Source organism: Haematobia irritans, chromosome 1, assembly GCF_050003625.1.
Source record: "Haematobia irritans isolate KBUSLIRL chromosome 1, ASM5000362v1, whole genome shotgun sequence".
NCBI lineage: Eukaryota > Metazoa > Arthropoda > Insecta > Diptera > Muscidae > Haematobia > Haematobia irritans.
In genome coordinates, this window is record NC_134397.1 from 193,698,319 (window position 1) to 193,723,063 (window position 24,745).

At 26.5% G+C, this 24,745-nt stretch overlaps 1 protein-coding gene across 25 annotated transcripts in view; it reads left to right on the forward strand.

The window, feature by feature from the left end:
* The window catches only part of Syp (synaptotagmin binding cytoplasmic RNA interacting protein), a 529,002-nt gene that overhangs the window by 478,157 nt on the left and 26,100 nt on the right, over positions 1 to 24,745 (forward strand). For 10 of the 25 annotated variants that reach the window (XM_075292386.1, XM_075292409.1, XM_075292396.1 and 7 more), the window contains 6 exons: positions 25 to 153; positions 2,463 to 2,603; positions 3,251 to 3,357; positions 8,244 to 8,371; positions 12,837 to 13,045; positions 17,541 to 17,772. In XM_075292386.1, coding sequence (XP_075148501.1) covers positions 25 to 153; positions 2,463 to 2,603; positions 3,251 to 3,357; positions 8,244 to 8,371; positions 12,837 to 13,045; positions 17,541 to 17,772 — 946 coding nt within the window. Of the gene's footprint in view, positions 1 to 24; positions 154 to 2,462; positions 2,604 to 3,250; positions 3,358 to 8,243; positions 8,372 to 12,836; positions 13,046 to 13,274; positions 13,395 to 17,540; positions 17,773 to 24,745 lie in introns of those variants that run through there. The other 15 variants (XM_075292389.1, XM_075292410.1, XM_075292388.1 and 12 more) reach the window with 7 other exon arrangements.

Consider the following 24,745-nt stretch of genomic DNA (forward strand, 5'->3'; position numbering starts at 1 on the left):
TTTTTTTTTTTGTATTTTTTTTAGGTCTGGGGATGTGATATAATTGTCGATTGGGCTGATCCTCAAGAAGAGCCGGATGAACAAACAATGTCTAAAGTTAAAGTCTTGTATGTTCGAAATTTAACCCAGGATGTTACAGAAGAGAAATTAAAGGTATGTTTCAAAACAACAAAAAATGTATAAGGATAAATGCAGATATACCCCCATGTTCCGTTATTCGAAATTGCAAATCGCAAAAATTCATTTTTCTTGTATCGAAAAAATAGAGATACTCTCGGACTCCAAAGAATTGAACTTGAGAATTGAATTTGAATTTCGCATTAAAGAGAACTATATTACCAAGGTTGAAGTTTAAATATTTCAGAGGGTTAAGAAATTATGGCCAAACGAAAATTTTGCGATTCCGAATTTCGGAACATGGGGGATATTTTTTTTTTGTATCTTTTTTGTATTGTATCCGTTTGTAACACATCGAAATACTGCTCCAAGACCCCATAAAGTATATATATTCTGGGTCGTGGTGAAATTCTGAGTCGATCTGAGCATGTCCGTCCGTCCATCTGTTGAAATCACGCTAACTTCCGAACGAAACAAGCTATCGACTTGAAACTTGGCACAAGTAGTTGTTATTGATGTAGGTCGGCCATATGGCCATATCGGTCTACTTTTACGTATAGCCCCCATATAAACGGACCCCCAAATTTGGCTTGCGATTGCTCTAAGAGAAGCAAATTTCATCCGATCCGGCTGAAATTTGGTACATGGTGTTAGTATATGATCTCTAACAACCATGCAAAAATTAGTCCACATCGGTCCATAATTATATATAGCCCCCATATAAACCGATTCCCCGATTTGGCTTGCGGAGCCTCTAAGAGAAGCAAATTTCATCCAATCCGACCGAAATTTGGTACATGGTATTGGTAGATGTTCTCTAATGACCATGCAAAAATTGGTCCACATCGGTCCATAATTATATATAGCCCCCATATAAACCGATCCCCCGATTTGGCTTGCAGAGCCTCTAAGAAACGAAAATTTCATCCGATCCAGCTGAAATTTGGTACATGGTGTTGGTATATGTTCTCTAATGACCATGCAAAGATTGGTCCATATCGGTCCATAATTATATATAGCCCCCATATAAATCGATTCCCAGATTTGTCCTCCGGAGCCTCTTGGAGGAGCAAAATTCATCCGATCCGGTTGAAATTTGCAACGTGGTGTTAGTATAAGGCCGCTAATATCCATGCCAAAATTCGTCCATATCGGTCTATAGTTATATATAGCCGATCCCCAATCACACAAAAATTGGTCCATATCGGTTCATATTCATGGTTGTCACTCGAGCCAAAAATAATCTACCAAAATTTTATTTTTATAGAAAACATTGTCAAAATGTTATTTAAATATATAGAAAATTTTGTAAAAATTTTATTTCTATAGAAAATTTTGTCAACATTTTATTTCTATAGAAAATTTTGTAAAAATTTTATTTCTATAGAAAATTTTGTAAAAATTTTATTTCTATAGAAAATGTTGTCAAAATTTTATTTCTATAGAAAATGTTTTCCAAATTTTATTTCTATAGAAAATTTTTTACAAATTTTACTTCTATAGAAATGTTGTCAAAATTTTATTTTGTCAAAATTGTATTTCTATAGAAACTTTAAACTTAATTATAAACGTATTTAATCGGCCTTTTTTAGTTTAATATATACCACGTATGGGCTATGTGGTATATATTACGGTGTTAGGAAGCTTTAAGATATCTTGCCATCGGCAAGTGTTAGCGCAACCCAAGTAATTCGATTGTGGATGACAGTCTTCAGTAGAAGTTTCTACGCAATCCATGGTGGAGGGTACATAAGCTTCGGCCTGGCCGAACTTACGGCCGTATATACTTGTTTGATACTATTTGAGTAAAATAAGTACAGTGATAACCCCGCGACACATTTGGTACATTTTTACAATATGAATGCTAGTTACAATCAGTTTATCTATAATTGCGACATTTTTCTTAAATCAATGAGAAAATGTTGTTTGTGAAACCACTTAGAGAAGCTTTGCAACACTCAGAAATTTCACCAGCATTACTGAGTTGGGTTAATCCACCGAGGAAAAACTTTTTGGTCTTTGGTCGAAACTGGTTTTAAACTCACGGCTCTGTGTATGCAAGGCGGGCATGCTAATCATTGCACCACGGTGGCTCCCTAAGACCTCTCTTAGTTTTATTTCATGGTTATTTCATAGTGCTCTTATGACCCGCTCTTCTGGATTTTCATCTTGAGTGAACATACGAATTGAACAGTAGTTCATAAAGCGATATATAAATTATAAAATATAACACATTCTAACGATTTAGATTCGGAGGTCACATAACTTCAGTTTTATTATTTTTCATTTTTAATATCTGTATAAAATCTAATTTTTTGTTTTAAATATCATCTTTACTTTTTTAGGAACAATTTGAGCAATATGGCAAAGTTGAACGTGTTAAGAAAATAAAAGACTATGCTTTTGTGCATTTCGAGGATCGGGATAGTGCTGTTGTGGCAATGAGATCTCTAAATGGCAAAGAAGTTGGTGCATCTAATATGGAGGTAAGTAACAAATTTCAAATTCAAAATTAATCCTTAAAGCCTTAATATAGAAAAAATACAAAATTTTGTATTTCAAATCTTAAACTCTAAAATTTAAATTAGACTATGTTCTATGTATCTACAATATATATATATATATATATATATATATATATATATATATATATATATATATATATATATATATATATATATATATACATATATATATATATATATTTATATATGTATATATATATATATATTATATATATATATATATATATATATATATATATATATATATATATATATATATTATTTGCCTTTAAAGAAAAGATTTTAGTTTAAAGAAAAACAATCGATATACAGTGAAACCTCCCCAATTTGGACTATCTCTAACCTCTTAAAAGTGGACAATTTTTATGAGACGTATGCTATGTGAATACATGAAAATTAACATTTTATAAGTGGACTACTCCCAAATGTTGTGAAAATATAAACGACCATCAGTGTCCACTTTTGATAGGTTTTACCGTATGTCTAAAATTTGTTAATGAGTATAATAAATTATAATTCACAGAATTTTTGTTTTTCACTTTAAATGGTAAATGATTTACTATAATTCTAAAATATTGTTTTCCTTTCTTACATACAAACTCACGTAGGTATCCCTGGCAAAGCCACCTTCTGACAAAAAGAAAAAGGAAGAAATATTACGTGCTCGTGAACGCCGAATGATGCAAATGATGCAAACACGTCCCGGCATAGTAGGGTAAGTTGAAGGCTATAAATATTATGAAATTTCTCTGTAAACCGTTCATAGTACATGAAACGAAAACACAATGAACCAAATTTAAAACCATATGCATATAACTCAAAACTGAAAAACAAAAACAAACATTTCTACTAACAAAAAGATAACATTGATTTAAAATAAATATTGGCAAAGCCCAGCAAAATTGTGAGAAAACAAAATATACCATTTGGCTCTTAAACAAAACTCCTATTTGACCTTTAGTCCAAATTTAAAAATGTCCTAAATTTACAGTATCACAATAAATCAATGAAATGCATTTTTTTGTAAGGTAGTTAGTAGTTATACTACTTAAATGATTTAGGACCACGAAAGGAAAGAAAATATTGTCAGGATTCTCAATATTGTGACATCAAAGAGATATCGCTGTTTATGGGAATATGATTATTATATTCCCATAATTATGGTGTGTAAATAAATAAATAAATATTGAAAAATGTTTACCACTGATGGACCTTCGTATTATGGAAGTGATGTTAAAAATTTGATTTGCATAAATGCAACAACCACTTGTCTCTAATTTTCTTTGAGGCTACTCTTGTTACCGTTAAGGATTTCTAAAAAGTGACAAAATTTTATAGATATAGAATATGAATTGAAGCGTTCTATAAGCTTTTTTCTATGTAATTATGAAGTCGCGTTTTTTTTCAAATTAAATCTAAATAAACCCAACAATTTCTATTTATTGTCATATCATCGAAAAAAAATTAACAGTTCATGGGAGATTACGGTTTACCTACTACCCAAAATTCTTTGCATATTTTTAGGCGTCATAATTTTCTGCTTGATCAAAACTAGTGGTCTCATTTGTTCGATTCCAAATTTATGAAAACTATTGGAATTGGAAGTAAAGAATCAATTAAAAAGTGGCACAACATGGCAAAAAGGTGGTACAAAAATATATAAAGTATGACATTTAGTGGCACAAATGTCCTTACATGATGTGAGTTCAAACCAGCATAAGCCAGGTTGGTTTCTATCTTAAAAAATTAAAATATTTCAGTACGAGAGGACCTAATATTTGATAAATTATTAAAACGCTTAAAAAAAGTGGCGATTTTACCGAAATTTAATACTAATTTAATCTTAATACAAATAATACACTGTAAAAAGATTTTTTTCAAAAGTGACACAAAAATGCCAAAATAGAAAATTACCATGTGAAAAACGTGGAAAAATAATATAATAAACAGTATTACTCTCTCAATGTATCAGTCAATCAGAATTTGTGCCACGGCCAGCGTTGCCACAATGAATATTTATTTTGGACCAAATTTTTTCCAAAATTCGTACCAGCGGACCATTTTTCCAAATTAAATTGATATCATTTAAAAGTTAAAAATTTTCCAAAATTTTACTTGTACAAAAAATTTTGTCAAAATATTATTTCTATAGAAAAATGTTGTCAAAATTTTATTTCCATAAAGACTTTTATATTTCTATAAAAAATGTTGTCAAAATTTTATTGCTATAGAAAATTTTGTGAAAATTTTATTTCTATATAAAATTTTCTCAAAATTTTATTTCTATAAAAAAGTTTGTCAACATTTTATTTCTATACAAAATTTTGTCAAAATTTTATTTCTATAAAAAATTTTGTCAAAGTTTTATTTCTATACAAAATTTTGTGAAAATTTTATTTCCATAGAAAATTTTGTCACAATTTTATTTCTATAGAAAATTTTGTCAAAGTTTTTTTCTATAAAATATTTTATCAAAATTTTATTTTTTTATTTTGTCAAAATTTTATTTTGTCAAAATTTTACTTCTATAGAACATTTTGTCAAAATTTTATTTCTATAGAACATTTTGTCAAAATTTTATTTCTATAGAAAATTTTGTCAAAATTTTATTTCTATAGAAAATTTTGTCAAAATGTTATTTTTATAGAAAATTTTGTGAAAAATTTTATTTCTATAGAAAATTTTGTCAAAATTTTCTTTCTATAAAAAATTTTGTCAAAATTTTATTTCTATAAAAACTTTGCCAAAGTTTTATTTCTATAAAAAATTTTGTCAAAATTTTATTTCTATAGAAAATTTTGACAAAATTGTATTTCTATAAAAAGTTTGTCAAAATTTTATTTCTATAGAAAATTTTCTCAAAATTTTATTTCTATAGAAATTTTTGTCAAAATTTTATTTCTATAAAAAATTTTGTCAATTTTCTATTTCTATAGAAAATTTTGTCAAAATTTTATTTCTCTAGAAAATTTTGTCAAAATTCTATTTCTATAGAAAATTTTGTCAAAATTCTATTTCTATAGAAAATTTTGACAAACTTTTATTTCTATAGAAAATTTTTTCAAAGTTTTATTTCTATAGAAAATTTTGTGAAAATTTTATTTCTTTATAAAATTTTGTCAAAATTTTATTTCTATAGAAAATTTTGTCAAAATTTTATTTCTATAGAAAATTTTGTCGAAATTTTATTTCTATAGAAAATGTTGTCAAAATTTTATTTTTATAGAAAATTTTGTCAAAATTTTATTTCTATATAAAATTTTTACAAAATTGTCTTCCTGTACAAACATTTTTGCATAATTTTGTATCTATACAAAATTTTATTTCAAATTTTGTAAAAATTTTATTTCTTTAGAAAATTTTGAAAAAATTACCGATTTGAAGAAAATTTATCAAAATCAATCAAATTACATTTGGTCCGACCATCGGACCAAATTTTAAAAAACTAATAATTTTTGGATTAATTTTGGTCCGATCGGATCAAAATGGCAACCCTGGCCACGGCATACTTGACAATGATGTCCATCACCTTCACCGGATAGTTTTGGTTACCACACGTCAAATTTTCATGAGTACTACCACGTAGCCAGTGATGCCAAGTTTGTGCTTTTAACACCAAATTTAGTGCTTTTTTATTTCCAAAAGGCACCAAATTACCTTTTCACCAACTTCTGATTGGACTGTCAAAAGTCCAAGAAACTCAACTATATTGCCAAACATAGAATTTGCTTGTTATGAAGGTGGTCCTATTTTAATCAATATTGTTATTTAGGGTATTATTTTGAAAAGTCCACCGACGTGTGCAGAATTTCAGAACTTTATAAAGGATATCACTAAAACGTTTTTATTAAATTAACAATAGCACTCATAATTTAAATAAGAAATAGACTCCCTCCAAATATTAATATTTCCAAATTTAAAATTTATTTTCTCCTCTGAAAAAAGAATATATATATTTTGAAATTTTAAAGTCATTACTGATCAAAATGAATTGAATGAAAGTAAACTAAGCATTAACAATTATAAAGCTGTACACTTGCATAGATAAAATTAAAAATGCTTCAAATAAAATCAGTATGCAAAAGTTCTAAAATACATCTTTGGAAGTTTTTTTTTTATTTTTGGAACTGCTATGTTAGAATTGATAATAAATTTTTGATGCTTTTAGCCCTTCGGGACTTGGCACCACTGCGTAGCCAATATATTTTTTGTTTATATCTCATACACTACATTTTTTAGTAATATATTTTTCATGCATACAAATCAGCTCTTGGTAATGCTGCAAAGAAGTAATTTCAGAAGTACAGTACAGTCTTTGGGAAAGTAATCACGACTTTTATTTAATAGTAATTACCAATTTTTTTTTTACTAAATCATTTAGTAATGAAAGGTTTTGTGGGAAAATTCTATAATTTTCTTAGAAATTTAATTCTAAATAGTAATTTTGTTGATTGGAAAATTAAAATTTATTTTTCAATAGAAGTTTTTAATGCATTTCATTGATACACACGGGTATGAAAAATTTACTTTAATTTTTTTTTTGTTTTTTTTTTTATCAAGTTGAATTTTTTCATTCGATAAATTAGATTTGAATACCCAAAATATACTGTAAACTATGCACAGAAAAAAAAGTAAACTACATTATGGAAAAAATGAACTATCTCGTGCGAAAATTGAACTAATTGGTATTCCAAACTTGGAGATTCATTAAACTAAAGAAAATTTTCCGATATTTTCGGATTTTTAATTACCATTTGCGAAATTCAGAAAAAATGAACTAAAAATAAAGCAAAAATCTTAAGCGCCAGATCATTTCCATTTTAACCACGCTGTAGTTCATTCGTACTATTTTTGAGAAGTGTACGAAAAACTTCTTCTGTTTTAGTTAGAATTGAACTAATTTATATGCGATTAAAATTTTAGTGTCATTTAATTGATAAAATTTTTGAGACATACTTGGAATAAATTTTCTTACAAAATTTTAAAAATGAACTAAAACAAAACAAAAAATTTTTGCAATAAATATTAGTTCATTTTAGCATCAGTTTTACAACAGACTTTTTTTCTGTGTTTTTGGACATATACATAAAAATTGGATTACCATTCGGAATTCACACATTATATTATTTCATTATGTTTCACCTGTTTTCTATGACATAAACTTTGCAATAGAAAGATTTTTTTCATTAATTTAATATCCTCTTCTTTTTCTTTTTTTATGATTTCATTTATGTTGCCCCGTTTGTTATTGCAAAACAACCGAATGTATAAAAAAAATAATGAACTACTACTTCTACAACTACTATTTTATTATTTGCTATCAATTGTGATATCCGCTACTGTAACTACTATTCTACCAACCAAAAAACAAAAAATATATATAAATCCAATCTACTATTACCTATGCTATTACTACTACTACCTACTATTACCAACACCACCACCACCACCAACAATCAATTAATCACCATCACCAAATGTTTGTAATTATTTTACAAAATACCCCAACTTGCTGCGTTTTATTAAAAAAAAAAACAACAACAAAATATTCAAAACATAAAAAAAAACAAATGTGTTGAACAATTTAAAAAACCTACATAGTTTTGAACCATTGTCTCCATACAGAAATCTATCACCAACACATCCTGGCATGATACCATTAGGTACACCCATGCGTATACCCGGTGCTCCAAGGATTCCTTTACGCACACCAATGCCCAGGGATTATGGTAAGTCTTAATTTTTATATCCTATTACTTTGATTATATTATGTTTTTTTTTTTCGTAAATGAAACAAATGTTTCATATTAAAACGTTAACAAAGAAAAAGAAGAAACCCAATTTGACAATCAAACAAAAGAAACGATTTACAAATAATTTCATCTGATAGTTGAAAAAAAAAAAAAAAAACAACCTAAAAGTTTTATTTTGGTTTAGAATAATATGTATTATGTATTATTGAAAGAATTATATAAATATTTTTAGTCATTGTTTTTGCCGTTGACATATTGAATATTTATTTTGTTATATTTTATTATTTTATCTCTTAATAAACTAAAACAAAACACAAAATAAATTTTCAAAAATCTAACAAAAGAGAAATATAACGCAAGGATATTGTGTTGAAATATTTTATATAACTTATTATTGCTAGGGTTCTAAGATTCTTTTAATGTTTAGTTTTAATTTTTCGATTTTTTTCTTTTTTTATATTATTTTTGGATTTTAGTTATTTAATTTAGTTACCTATATATATATGATGTATTGTATTCTTTATTGAAACCCTAAGACATTATCTCTTCTATTTTAGTTAAACAAAATTTCAGCTTTTTATGCATTTATTATTTTTGTTTTATTTTAAGTTGATTTCATTACAAAAAAAAAAATCAAACCTCATCCAAAACCAATAAGAAAAAGGAATCATTAACGTATGCTTTTTGATTATTCTATCATTATTCCTGTAAATGTTGTATTTCTTTGTCATAAATGTATTAACCATAATTTTGCACTATTTTAAATATTCTCATCTCCTTCTTCTTTTTTTGTAATATCTTTCATATTATTTTGAAATTAATTATTTTCTGTGCTTTCTCTTGGCCTGATACTAAATTAACATTGACAAAAAAATAACAATTATTATATATTTAAATCTTAAAAAACAAAAAATCATCATCATCATCATCGTCATACATTAAAGTTTTCACTTCTTACTTTGCATGCTAAATTCTTCTTTCTTAAAACCATTAAACGAGAACTTAGAGAAATTTTTATGTGTTTATTTTTATTCCATTTAATCGATTTTTTTATTCCAATAAATGTTTAATGTCATATATGTACTATATATATAAATAAACATCAATTCACTTCAATTTTTTCTTCAAATTCAAGGCAGCCATTTATTAGTTAATTTTTTTCTTCCTTTGTTTTTTTTTTAAGAAAAAGAAACAAACATAACAATAAATTTCCAAGATCCTAAATCCATCCATATAAAGACTAAATTAAAAAAAAAAAAAAAACAAAAAAACCAAGACTAAATTAAATATAAATACTTTTTGTGTGTAATTAAATGTTGCAATTTTGTGTTTGTTGTTTGTTCTCTGTGTAGCAAATGTTAAACACCCAGTATACTTATTGATGTTTTGCCGGTAAGTAATTGTTGTTGATGTTGTCAATGATGGTGATATTGTCATGATATTATCTAGCCAATCAAAAAGCCTATTTATATCATACAAATACCAAAATCCAAAAAAAAAAATATTGAACCACTTATACGTTACAAATATGTGATATTCCGATTTTTCTTTTTAACATTTCTCTTTATGTTTTAAAAACATTGATTTTATTTTGTTACCCTTAAAAATTTTTTTTTTTTTTAAATTGATAAATGGAATAAAAATATTCATCGAAAATGTGTTTATGTTTTTTTATGCTTTAACGTTTTTTTTTGTTTTCTAAATGGAATAAAAATATTCACCTAAAAAATGATTAATGCTTAATTATTGACTAGTTCCCACCTTTTAGGATTGGCTTTTTGAATTATGAATTTTAGTTTTCTCCTGAAAAAAAAAAATCTTCTACGAAAACCAAGGCCAAATGATTGTTATTTGAATTTTGTGTGACAATTTCTTCCTATACCAGTTTCTTATGTCTTCGTTGTTTGAAGACAGCCGAAAAAAAATGAGATTTAAACATTTAGTAATAATTTTAGTAAATACATTGATTTTTATTGTAATTTGATTTAATATAATTTATTTGTAATATTAGAAAAAAAAATAATTAGTACCTCTTAGAAAAAAATCATTTATAAAAATACGATAAAAATGTTCGTTTAAATTTAAAAAAAAAGTTCATTGAGCTTAGAAATGAAAAGAACCGTAAAAGTATAGAAATAATTGTGTTATTTCTGCAATATAAGTCTATTCAGTTTTAAAGCTGAATTTGCTTACCATATATGAATAATAAGTTAATTTTCTACAATAATTAATTTTTGATGGCTAATTTTTGAAAGTAGTGCATACTTTTAGGCATTTTCAAGTTCCCCCACACACTTTCATGTTCATGGTGTAAATTTGTTTACTTTGTAAAAATTAAAAACAAAAAATGGTTAAAATGTTTGTGATATAAATTTCTAAAGAACTCTAGGAAAAAATCACGGTTATTACCCACCATTATATAGCAATTCCCAATTTGATATATTCTACCTCCCAGCAAAAAAATTTGGAAGTTCTTCCAAAGGCACAACTTTAAAAGCACTTCGAGAAGATTCGGAAGTGATGCAAATTCAGTGTAATGGCTGTTGAAATAGAGGACTTCCGTCCTATGACAAGCCCATGTTAAATTCATCACTTCTGCGTCAATTTTGCACCACTTCCGGATCCAAAAAAAACATTTTCATTACTTTTTTGGCGACGCTTTTTTTGCTGGGCTGTTGAAATTGTAAATTTCATCATTTCTTCAGTTGGGAGCCACCGTGGTGCAATGGTTAGCATGCCCGCCTTGCATACACAAGGTCGCGGGTTCGATTCCTGCTTCAACCGAACTCCAAACAGTTTTTCAGCGGTGGATTATCCCACCTCAGTAATGCTGGTGACATTTCTGAGGGTTTCAAAGCTTCTCTAAGTGGTTTCATTGCAATGTGGAACGCCGTTCGGACTCGTCTATAAAAAGGAGGTCCCTTGTCATTGAGCTTAACATGGAATCGGGCAGCACTCAGTGATAAGAAAGAAGTTCACCAATGTGGTATCACAATGGTCTGAATAGTCTAAGTGAGCCTGATATATCGGGCTGGCACCTAACCTAAACCTAAAACCTAATCATTTCTTCAGTTAGCCATTAATTAGCCAATTTGTCGGCTTGGTTTTGAATTAAGAATTTGCATATGTTTTGTCCTGAAAATAGCAATGATGAAAACAAGATCCTAGCAAAAAGTTGGTTACAAACTAACCTATTTGTACAATTTGAAATATTCGTTTAAAGCCCATGAAATTGTAAAACATTTTAGAACGGAAAAATCTATGAAAAATTAATAAAAATAGAAATTGTCCCCTATAGAACGGAGGATATTCGTAAATGCGTGTACACAAATTATAAAAATAAAAAAAATTATATGTTAGACTTGGTGTTGATGTCCGTCCTCCCAGTACATAAAACTTCAGATATTGATATTTAACCTTTAAAAAAAGCGTTGCATAGTTTTAGGCATTTTCAAGTTCCATCACACCAAGCGATTAGGAGGAGTAGGGTTTTCCTACACAGTTCATGGCATCCATTGTAGTTGTATATAACAGAGGAGCCACCATGGTGCAATGGTTAGCATTCCCTCCTGGCATACACAAGGTCGTGGGTTCGATTCCTGCTTCGACCGAACACCAATAAGTTTTTCAACGGTGGATTATCCCACCTCAGTAATGCTGGTGCCATTTCTGAGGGTTTCAAAGCTTTTCTAAGTGGTTTCACTGCAATGTGAAACGCCGTTCGGACTCGGGTATAAAAAGGAGGTTCCTTGTCATTGAGCTTAACATGGAATCGGGCAGCACTCAGTGATAAAGAGAGAAGTTCACCAATGTGGTATCACAATGGACTGAATAGTCTAAGTGAGCCTGATACATCGGGCTGCCACCTAGTAAGCCTAACCTACACCTACGGTAGCCAATTAATAACTATTTAGTTTAATCAATTTCGACAAAGAAGCCAAACAATTTTTACATGTATCGAACATTAAAACCTAGCCATACCATTTTTTTTATTTTTATTTACATTACAACTGAGTCATACTCATCTAGTATTTACAATTAGTAGTTTCTTATCTTACTGCTAAAATATAGAGCAAAGAATAAAATTTTGAGAAGAAATCCAAGAATTTCTCTCTAGATAAACGAACATTTTTATCATAGATTATAGATGATATAAAAAAAACATTAGTAAACATTGTTTTTTTTTTTGTTTTTCTTTTTTTTTACAACAATACCTTTACATTAATTGTTTTTGTACCACTTTATTAATCTTTTTTGGATTTGTCTTTTATTTTGTTTTTTTTTTTAATATATTTTCTAAATTTTATTTTGGTATTAATTTTTTGTAAAATATCTTTTTGGCAAACTTATTTTCGATCTATCCGCACAAAACTAAAAACCAAAACGATACAAAAAATGCAAAAAAAATTGTCTCTCCTTCCTAAAAATGAAATTTTTATAGATTATGAATATGACTTTTATGGTTATTCGGATTATCGCGGTGGCTACAATGATTCATATTATGATGATTTTTATCGTACCTATGATGGAGAATATTTCTTTGAGTATCCACCGGGCGGTGTGGCGCCACTGCCACCTGGTGCCGCTGGTGGTGGGGGTCCAGTTGCCGGCTCCTCCGGTGGTTTGCCGAGAACAACACGTACTAATGTGGTGGGTTTTTAATGCATCTTTTTTTATTTACACTTAATTTGTTTCTATTGTTTTTGCCTTAAATCTCTAGTATTTTATTTACTCCTCCTTTTTTTGACAAACAATTTTCCAAATTGTCTTTATTTGTTTATTATTTGTGTTTTGTTTCCTTTAATATAATTAATTTATTTTGTATATGTTTTTTTCACATCTTTTTTCCAAACCTACAAATTTTTTTCGAAAACAAAAGAACACGGATTTAAACCACAACCAAGAAAATTTATTCATCATATTACTACTACTACACCACCACACCACAAAACCATCACTACTACTACTACTGCTTGTGTTCTGAAATTGAGTTTCCTCGGAACACATCTACATTTGGAAATTCTTATCTAAATTATTAGATAACTCGTTGGATTTAATTATGTTTAGGCTTACATTTCAAAATTTAAAAAAAAAAACACGAAACGAAACGAAAGCATCATTTTGTGAATTAAAAATTGACAAAGCATTTACCAAGGTTTTTTCTGTGAAACAACCCAGCAGTCAAATATTAGCATACAAAAAATCTTTCTCTTGCTACCCCAAACATATCATCCATATTTGAGAAGAAGAAGAAAAACAAAACAATAATAACTCAATCTAACAATCCGCTCATAATTTTCATTTGCTCAAAACCATAGCAAAATTCATCGCCACTCAGTTAAATTGTCTAATCAATTTTGTTTCCTTTGTCTTAATCTCATCCACAACAATAGTTCCTATTTCAAAGTCTTTATTTCTGTTTTTTGTTTTTAATTCACTTTCATTTATGCACATTTCTTTTGCTTTATTTTAATAACGCCGCTTTGCTTTGTGATTTTTAATATTTTTATTTATTTATTTATTTATTTACTAAATGCTTTATATTTAATATGCCTAGTTTTATGCCTTTTTTAAATTGTTTTATTTTTTAAGCATTTTTTTTTTATTTTTAAGCTTTATTTTTGTTTAATTTTTATTTTACGAGCTGAATACCAAAGTGCTATGGATATTTTTTTAAATCCACATTTAATTATAGAGATTTTTATTTATATATATTTTTTTGTTATAAAATTATTATAATTGTATTGAACACTTATTGTAAGGGATATTACAGACAAAAAAAATCCACCATATTCAATTTGAAACTATTGGGTTAAAATATGAAACTATTCAATTGATACATGTATATTTTTTTCAAACATTTCAATTAAAATAGTAAATGAACTTCCGAGCAAATGTTTTTAAGACCTTTCCTTTACTACTAGCTCATTCAATATTTTTAACTTTGCTCTTAATTTAAAAAAATAAATACACAAGCTTTCACTTCAAGAACACGAATTTTTGTTTAGTCCATTTTTCTCAAAGGAATAAAAAGGAAATATTATAAATATTGGAAAAGAACACCCAGAGAAGGAATATGATGACCTCAACCATGTTTCGAGAGCAAAATGTTATTTTTGGACTGAGAATATGTAACATGTTTGCGGCAACCATGTTATTTTCTAAAAAAGCATATGTCTGACTTCGGCAACCATGTATATGTTTGCCGAGAAAACAAAATTTTTGCGACAAAAATGTTCCATGGTCACCATCCAAAAACAACATTTTGCCCTCGAAATATGGTTGAGATGATCATATGAGATGATCGGTTCCCATGTATTTTTGAATAAAAATTTACTTCTAAATACTGGTCGATCAACCATTTTCATAATTTCTATATTTATGGGATATATTGTCCCACTGATGAGGCAGCAACATTTAGGCCCACGTCCTTACTGAGCTGTGTAAAATCCTGAGCTGAGTAAAATTAAATCCCATGTCCGTTTCTAGTCCAAATGCTAGAAAAATTAAAATGGGAGTTCGGTCCTCGTGTATGTTTGAATAAAAATTTACTTCTAAATACTGGTCGATCAACCATTTTCATCATTTCTATATTTATGGGATATATTGTCCCACTGATAAGGCGGCAACATTTAGGCCCAAGTCCTTACTGAGCTGTGTAAAATCCTGAGCTGAGTAAAATTATTAATTAACCAAAAATTAAATCCTATGTCCGTTTCTAGTCCAAAGGCTCCGTTTGTACTCTATTTGATGTCATAGGAACGTTTTCTTTTTTAATTGTAACTTCTTTTTTTATAAACTAAGAAAACAAATATGATGTAAATATTTTATTTTTGGCTTTTTTTTTAATAATCTAGAATAATAAATATGATGTAAATATTATTGTAAACCTGATTCATTATACTGAAACCATTTCAAAAAAACAAATCCCCACAAAAATCCCCAAATTTAGGGAAATTTACCAACAAGCCCCCAAAAAATATCCCCAATTTGCGGATACGAAGTTTAGCCTTTTCGGTTTCAAAACGCGAAATATTTGTGAAGGTGGTGCCTATACTAGAATATCGAATAGTTTCGAATATTAAATAAATATTGCTACCATTTAAAATTTTCTGAAAAAATCCTAAAAGTATGCAATAGTTATTGTACATACAATAAGTGTTCAAATAATTAGCTTTTAGTTCGTTTAGCTATAATTATAGGCCAAAAATTTATATTCATGAATTTTATTTATAGTGCAAATGGGTGTGAAGAGCTAGAAATATTAAAAAAAAAAAATAAAAAAATAAAAATTTGATATACAAAAATTATTTTTTTTATATCTCAAATGTTAATGTAACAATAACATTTATTATAATTTTATTATTACATTAATTTTTTTCAAATAATTGAATGTACCCACACTAAAAAAATAAAAATTTGATATAGAAAAATTATTTTTTTTTATATCTCAAATGTTAATGTAACAATAACATTTATTATAATTTTATTATTACATTAATTTTTTTCAAATAATTGAATGTTCCCACACTCTTACTCTTCACATCTAGTTAATTTTAAGTTGGCTTTATAGTGCTTTATCATATAATTTTATCAGTGTATATTTGTTAATTATATATGTTTTTATACATACGTTATATTACATATATCTTGTATATTTTTGTTTTTTACTTTATAAATGTGTCAATCGCAAATTTTCTTATGAAAAATTAAATTTTTATACTCTAAACTTGTATCTTTTTCCTAGAAGAAAAAGGTTAAAGAATTTTTCAAAAAAAAAATAATAGGCAATATTCGTTTCGAAATTTGATATATATATTTAGGCCTGAAAAATAAACCATAAAAAAAAATTCAAAAATATTTTTTCTAAAATTTATAATGATCATTACAATACAAAAAAGGCTTCAGTAACGATCAGTCGATAGTGTTTATATAGCGAGGAGTACTATTTGAAATCATTTTGTTTTTCTTTTTCATATTTATATATACTATACATAATTTTATTTAAAATATTTGTTTCTTTTAAAAATTGTTTTTGTAAATTATTATTTTTTTTATTTAGTTAAAAACATATATAATTTTTTTTTTATTTAGAAAAGAAACTTTCATTATATATTATGCAGTATATATATTATGTTTGTTTGATTATTCAATTAAACTAAACAAACAAAAAACCAACACTACAATTAAATCTCTAACGCGTTCATTATCGATTTTGTTTTTTCTTTTTCTTTTTTCTTTTTTATGTTAAAAATACTCTCTCTCTCTCAAACAATGTCGTTGAACAAATCAAATGAAAAATCGTCTTAAAAAAATTATATATATGTTCGTCAAAACAATCAAAACCAATTATTTAACCTCAAACTACTATATATGTGATATATCCCCAACCCTTTAAAAAAATATAAAAAAAACAAACACAATCAATCAATTGAATTGAATGCATAAAACCTTTAAATCTTCAAAATTTACATACATAAATATTGCGTTGGTCTCTACAAAAATATGTATTTAAAAAAAAAAAACAACAAAATTATGATCAAAACTATTTTCCCTCTACCAAAAAAAAAAATCAAATTCATTTTGCCCCTCATTACCATTCTAAAAATTTACATCAAAAACAAACAAACAACAACAACATCCTCTATATCTTTCTATATCTGTCCTATTCCACACCACCCACACCTTTTATTAAATATATCTATATTTAAAATTGTTTCCAAATTGTTTTTTTTATTATCTATATTATAATATTATTTAAAATCAAAAACAAACCCCCCCAAAAAAAAAAATTGTAATATTTATTAAATCAAATCAAAAACAAACCAAAAACCCCCCAAAAACATCTTGGCGATCCATATATATACTTTATATAATACGAATACATATATATATATATATATATACGCAAATGGCTTAATGTGGACCAATCTCCCTTAAATGGATCTTAAAACGTTGACTTGAATGAATGGATGATATGCACGAAACGGTAAATTGATGATGGATTCTTACTCTACTCTACCACTACTACTACTACTACACCTATTATTCTACGGCTTGGTGGTATACTCGTATAAAACCCAAAACAAAAAAAACTGTATGAAATCATTGTATATGTGTGTGTATGTGCATGTGTGAAATGAAGGGGGTTGGCCGTGGGCGTGGAATCACGGCGCGTGGCCGAACCGTTGGGCTCCGTGGCAACTTCAATCGTCAGGGGGGCCCTCAAGCGGCGGTGGTGGCGGCGGCGGTGGCGGCTCAGCGGGGGGCCACCGTGCAGGGGGCTCAGGCAGCAATCGGGGGGGTCCGTGGGGTGGGACAAATGCGTCCCAGCGCTCGTGGCACTCAGCACGCCAAACCGCTACCAAATTTACCAGGTGAGAAAAAACATTAAAATCAATCAATCAATCAAACAACAAAACAAACAACCAACCAACCTTTGTCTTTCACCCTCTCTCTCTCTCTCTTTCTATATATATACATATTAAATATATCTGTATCTCACTATCTGTTCTTGCATTGTCCAATTTGAAAAAAATCGAAGACAATGAATTTATGATTCGAACTTACAAAAAAACCAAACAAATTCTTCTCCCTCCTCCCCGAAAAAGTTAAATAAACTACACCAACACAATCATCACCACCATACACTATTATGATTTACGATGTTTTTTTTTTTGATTTAGATTTAACTCTACATTAAATTAGTTATACTACAAACATGTACTTGTATAATCTACCACCTACTTACTTACTTATCACCTATATATTAAAACAACTATTAAATTTTGTGTTATTTTTATTTAATTTAATTCTTTAATTTTGTGTTTAGTTATAAATAGTTCTCTTCATTATATATATATAAATAAATCATTATTTTTCACTACTTCCTATTATCACTACTACTACTACTACTACTATCGCTAGATGCATACTTTTAACTTTAACTATGTGTAAACGCCCCTCTACAAATGGGACATTTCGATGTCATCTTAAAAAATTGAAGGGAATGCATTCTTTTCGGTTGGTTACAATTCCTCCAACCTCAATTGCAATTTTATTTATTATTAGTTTTAAAAAACAAAGTTTTCGGGATTTTTCGGGTATTTCTTGTAAATCTAAATCAAATTAGTTATAAATGTTTTTTAATGCTGAGTTTTTGTGAATAATTCAATAGTTTTGTGAAAGATTTAAACAAACAAAGCCTTAATGATTGTTATTTTAATCGGTGTTGTGCTTATTTCATTCATTTGCATTTGAACAAATGAATTTTTGGAAATAATATAACCACCTCTAATTTTACGTACATTTAAGAAAATAGCTCAATGTAACGACGTAAATAATTAGATACATTTTATTTGTTAACTGAAGCTGTTATAAATATAAAGCAATTATCTTTAGGTATGATTTTGTTTTTAAATATTTAGTGTTAAAAACTTTTTGCTATTGTTGTTATTGATAATAAAATGAATTCAAATAAAAATTAAAAACATTTGGTTTTTATAGATATATTCTAAGAAAAGGCAATTACATTGAGCCATCTACAGATTTCAATCCATATCGATTAGGCATTATTAATTGAAATTAAAAATTAAAAAAAAAAAATAGACTCAAAATTATGAAGAAAAATATAATAGGAATTTTTTGTTTGTTTTAATCTTAATATTTTTTCGGTTTAAAATATTCACCTGTTCATTTCTCTACTCTTGTTGCTTACAAATCGATCTTCATTAAATACGCATATATGTATTTATTTTATATAGAAATTTTTAATTGGTGTTAAAAATAATGAAAATTTCTTAAAATGCTGAAGGCAAATATAACAAGAAATTTCCCGTTCAAACATGTTTCGAATAGGCATTTTTTGATTGAAATTAAAAATTATTAAAAACATGTAGCCCTTAATCGATTTTATTTGAAATTAAAAATTATTTAAAAAAAATTTAGACTCAAAATTATGAAGAAAAATATAATAGGAGATTTTCTTTTGTTTTAATCTTAATATTTTTTCTGTTTAAAATATTCACCTGTTCATCTCTATTCTCTTGTTTCTTAAAAATCAATCTTCATTAAATGTGCATATATTTTATATAGACATTTTTAATCGGTGTTAAAAATAATGAACATTTCTTAAAATGGTTAAGAAAAATATAGCCAGAAATTTCCCGTTCAAACATCTTTCGAATAGGCATTTTTAATTGAAATTAAAATTTATTAAAAAATGTAGACTCATAATTATGAAGACAAATATAATAGGAAATTTTCTTTTGTTTTAATCTAAATATTTTTTCGGTTTAAAATATTCACCTGTTTATTTAAAAAAAATTGTCTTCTCTTGGTTCTTACAAATCGATCTTCATTAAATGCGCATATTTGTATAAATTTTAAATAGGTATTTTTAATTGGTTAAAAAACTATGAAAATTTTTCAAAATTATGAAGGAAATTTCCCTTTAAAATATTTTTATTATTTTTTTCTTAAATTGTAAATTAAAATTAAACATTTTTAATCGGTGTTAAAAATAATGAAAATTTCTTAAAATGATTAAGACAAATATAGCCAGAAATTTCCCGTTCAAACATGTTTCGAATAGGCATTTTTTTATTGAAATTAGAAATTATTAAAAAACTGTAGACTCAAAATTATGAAGAAAAATATATTAGGAAATTTCTCTTTGTTTTAATCTAAATATTTTTTCGGTTTAAAATATTCACCTGTTTATTTAAAAAAAAAAATCTCTTTAAAAAAATCTCTTCTCTTGATTCTTACAAATCGATCTTCATTAAATGCGCATATTTGTATAAATTTTAAATAGGCATTTTTAATTGGTTAAAAAACTATGAAAATTTTTCAAAATTATGAAGGAAATTTCCCTTTAAAATATTTTTATTATTTTTTTTTAATTGTAAATTAAAATTAAACATTTTTAATCGGTGTTAAAAATAATGAAAATTTCTTAAAATGATTAAGACAAATATAGCCAGAAATTTCCCGTTCAAACATGTTTCGGGTAGGCATTTTTAATTGAAATTAAAAATTATTAAAAAAATGTAGACTCAAAATTATGAAGAAAAATATAATAGGAAATTTCTCTTTGTTTTAATCTTAATAATTTTTCGGTTTAAAATATTCACCTGTTTATTTAAAAAAAAATCCTCTTCTCTTGATTCTTACAAATCGATCTTCATTAAATGCGCATATTTGTAAAAATTTTAAATAGGCATTTTTAATTGGTTAAAAAACTAAAAAAATTTTCAAAATAATGAAGGCAAATATAACAGGAAATTTCCCTTTCAAATATTTAATATTTTTTTGATTTAAAAAATTGTGAATTGAAATTAAACATTTTAATTTAAAAATTCTCTTCTCGTTCTTCTAATTATACCTCTACATACCTCTTGTGGAATATTATTTATTCTATAAGATTCTTGCTTTTAGATTTTGTTTTTACATCGTTCTTCATTAATTGCTCATATTTGTATATGTTTTATCTCGGTACGATTTTAAAGCTTTTTTCCCTAATTGATTTTTATGAAAAATAATGAAAATTTCTTTAAATGATGAAGGCAAATATAACAGGAAATTTCCGCTTGTTTTATTCTTAATATATTTTCCGGTTTAAAATATTCACCTGTTTATTTACAAAATTCTCGTCTCATGATTTTTACAAATCGATCTTCATTAAATGCGTATATTTATATAAATTTTAAACAGGCATTTTTAATTGGTAAAAAACAATGAAAATTTCTCAAAACTATGAAGACAAATATAACAGGAAATTTCCTTTTCAAATATTTTTTTTTGATTTAAAAAATGTCACCTCATCCTTCTTATTATCAACATACCTCTTATGGAATATTATTTATTCCATAAGATTTTTTTTTAATTTATTAAAAATTGTTCTTTATTAATTGTCCATATTTGTATATTTTTTATGTCGGTATGATTTTAAAGCTTTTTTCACTAATTGATTTTTATGAAAAATAATGAAAATTTCTTAAAATGATGAAGAAAAATATAACAGGAAATTTCCCTTTGTTTTAATCTTAATATATTTTCCGGTTTAATCTTAATATTTTTCCGGTTTAAAATATTCACCTGTTTATTTACAAAATTCTCGTCTCTTGTTTTTTACAAATCGATCTTCATTAAATGCGTATATTTATGTAAATTTTAAACAGGCATTTTTAATTGGTTAAAAAAAACATTGAAAATTTCTCAAAACTATGAAGACAATTATAACAGGAAATTTTCCCTTAAAAAAAAAATATATTTTTTTTCGATTCAAAATACTCACCTGTTTAATTTTAATTCACAAATTTCTCTTCTCATTCTTCTTATTATCGACATACCACTTATGGAATATTATTTATTCTATACGATTCTTGTTTTTAGTTTTTGTTTTCAAATCGTTCTTCATTAATTGCTCATATTTGTATATTTTTTTATCTCGGTATGATTTTAAAGCTTTTTGCACTAATTGATTTTAATGAAAAATAATGAAATTTTCTTCAAATGATGAAGGCAAATATAACAGGAAATTTCCCTTTGTTTTAATCTTAATATATTTTCAGGTCTTAATGTTTTTTCCGGTTTAAAATATTCACCTGTTTATTTACAAAATTCTCGTCTCATTTTTTTTACAAATCGATTTTCATTAAATGTGCATATTTATATAAATTTTAAACAGGCAAATTTAAAACAGGTTAAAAAACAATTAAAATTTCTCAAAACTATGAAGACAAATATAACAAGAAATTTCCCTTTAAAATATGTATATATTTTTTTCGATTCAAAATACTCACCTGTTTAATTTTAATTTACAAAATTTTCGTCTCGTTCTTCTATAGAATATTATTTATTGTATACGATTCTTGTTTTTAATTTATTACAAATCCTTTGTCATTAATTGCCTATATTTGTATATTTTTTATTTCGATACGATTTTAAAGCTTTCTTCATTAATTGATTTTTAATGAAAATTCAAACTATTTGATTATAAATCATATATAAATACAGATAAAAATTATAATATTTTTTCGATACGTCCAATATGAAAAATTGCAAAAAATTTTTGCACACAAACAAAAAAAAAACTACCTTCCTCCGGAACGAAATTTTAGACAAACGGAATTCTCCTTATAAAATATTTTCTTTTAGACGGAAATTAAACCTGAATTTATAATAAGCGTTTAAACGATTATCTCTATTTTTTTATTTATTTTTAAAGAAATTTTTTTTTTGTAGCACCAAAAGAAAACATTGTTTGTCTGAAATTTCGTTCCTCAGAAGGGACAATTTTTTTCAGTACGGGTTCTTTACGATATAATCCCACCTATCTATTCATCCTCGTCTACATTAACAAACAACACCAGTGTGATCGTTTTCAAAAGAGATAAGAAGAGTAGAAATATTTTTTGTATAAAATTATTTTGTTGTTAAAGTTCACGTTGAAAGCAGAGTTTTCTTTTTTGTGGAACGAAATTTTAGACAAAGAAAATTATTTTTTAACGCTAAAAATATTTCTTTAACAGCAATTAAAAAATATAAGAGACAACCGTTGAATCGTTTGTCAAAAATTCGGGTTTATTTACTCTTAACGAAAATACTTTAGATTAAAGGGGAATTTCATTTGTCTAAAATTTCGTTACGGAAGAAGTTAGTTTTTCTTTGGTTGCACAATTTTATTTTTCTTCTAATATAGTTTCAGTTTCATTTACTCTTAACGAAAATACTTTAGATTAAAGGGGAATTTCATTTGTCTAAAATTTCGTTACGGAAGAAGTTAGTTTTTCTTTGGTTGGACAATTTTATTTTTCTTCTAATATAGTTTCTAATGATTGCACCTTCGATCCAAATATAATTTAATTCTATTTTTTGAATTTCGCAAATCAAATTTCGCTGTATTTATAATAGATGCATGCACCCAAGGAAAAATACATTCGTCCGGAACGAAATTTTAAACAAACGAAATTTCCTCTTAATATAAATTAGTTTCTGTAAAAGCAAATAAATCCGAATCTGTGACAAACAATGCAACAAACTTTGTCGGAAATTTCATTTCTCAGAAAAGATAACTCTTCTTTCGGTGTGTATAGAAATTTTCATTTTATTGTGAATTATATTAAAAAGTGATTCAGGAATACAATTAGTGAAATACACTTCAAATCAAGAGACATCATTCATCTTCAAAATAAATTCAAGATTGTTTTCTTCTATTTCATAAAAGGATTGAAAATATTAATTTCAATATTATTTTTTAAATTTTTTAAATAATTTTCTCAAAACCACCACTTTTTGCATAGTACAACACTTTCCAGTATGGTTATCCTGCATTGAATTAAATATTTCCTTGTAACAAACCTTATTAATTTTATTTAATATAAAGAAGTTTAAACTGAAAATACAAGTACGTAATAACGTTCGGCTTTTGAGCTAATTTTCCACGGATACATTTTTGAATCAATTTCATAAGACACAATTTTACGCAATCAATGCCTTAAAACATTTCCATTCATGGTTTGAGATGGTTGTAAAATATATATAAATAAATAAATATAAATATGATAAAAATATCGTTTTCTAAAGCTTAGAACATCGTATTAACCTTTAGAAAAAGAAAAGTTTTTTTCAGTATACATATTGTTTGTTTATACATGATAGTCATTCACAATAGCATTTCTAATATACAGAGTTGTATTGTAATACATGCTATAGACGTTTTAATTCAAAGGAATTTTCCTTACAATTGATCTATTGTTTTCAATAAAGATCCTAGTTTTTTTTGTTGAACTTTAAAATTTTTGTTAAAAATCGACATATAGAAAAAAGGTTTATTTAATTAAAAAAAATTTTGGGACAATATATTAAAATTCGTTAGAATTACACAAAAATATATAAAAATGCATTCCCTTCAATATTAGGACTTATAGCACGTTTCATATATATTTTTTATTTTATATGTATTTTTCTTTTTTTTTGGGTTTTTAAATAAAATTTCCTAATTTATCAAATTTTCTTTACTACTACCACTACTACTACTAAGACATACATTTCTACAATTCTTTACCATTAAATTCATAAATATCCGTTTTATAAGTTTCGTAAATTAATATTTCTTTTAATTTCATTTTGTTGTTTTAATTAAAACTATAAGACTCTTTTTTGTAAAACTTTTACCATGTAATTGTTAAAATATTATCTAGTAAAAATTATTTTGTTGTTAAGCTTTAATTTTTAGTTGATTCATTATGATTTTTTAAAAACAATTTCCAAAATACAAAGAAATGAGGCGAAATCTATTGTTAAAAAAACAAAAAACAATAATAATTTTTAAATATAATTTTATCA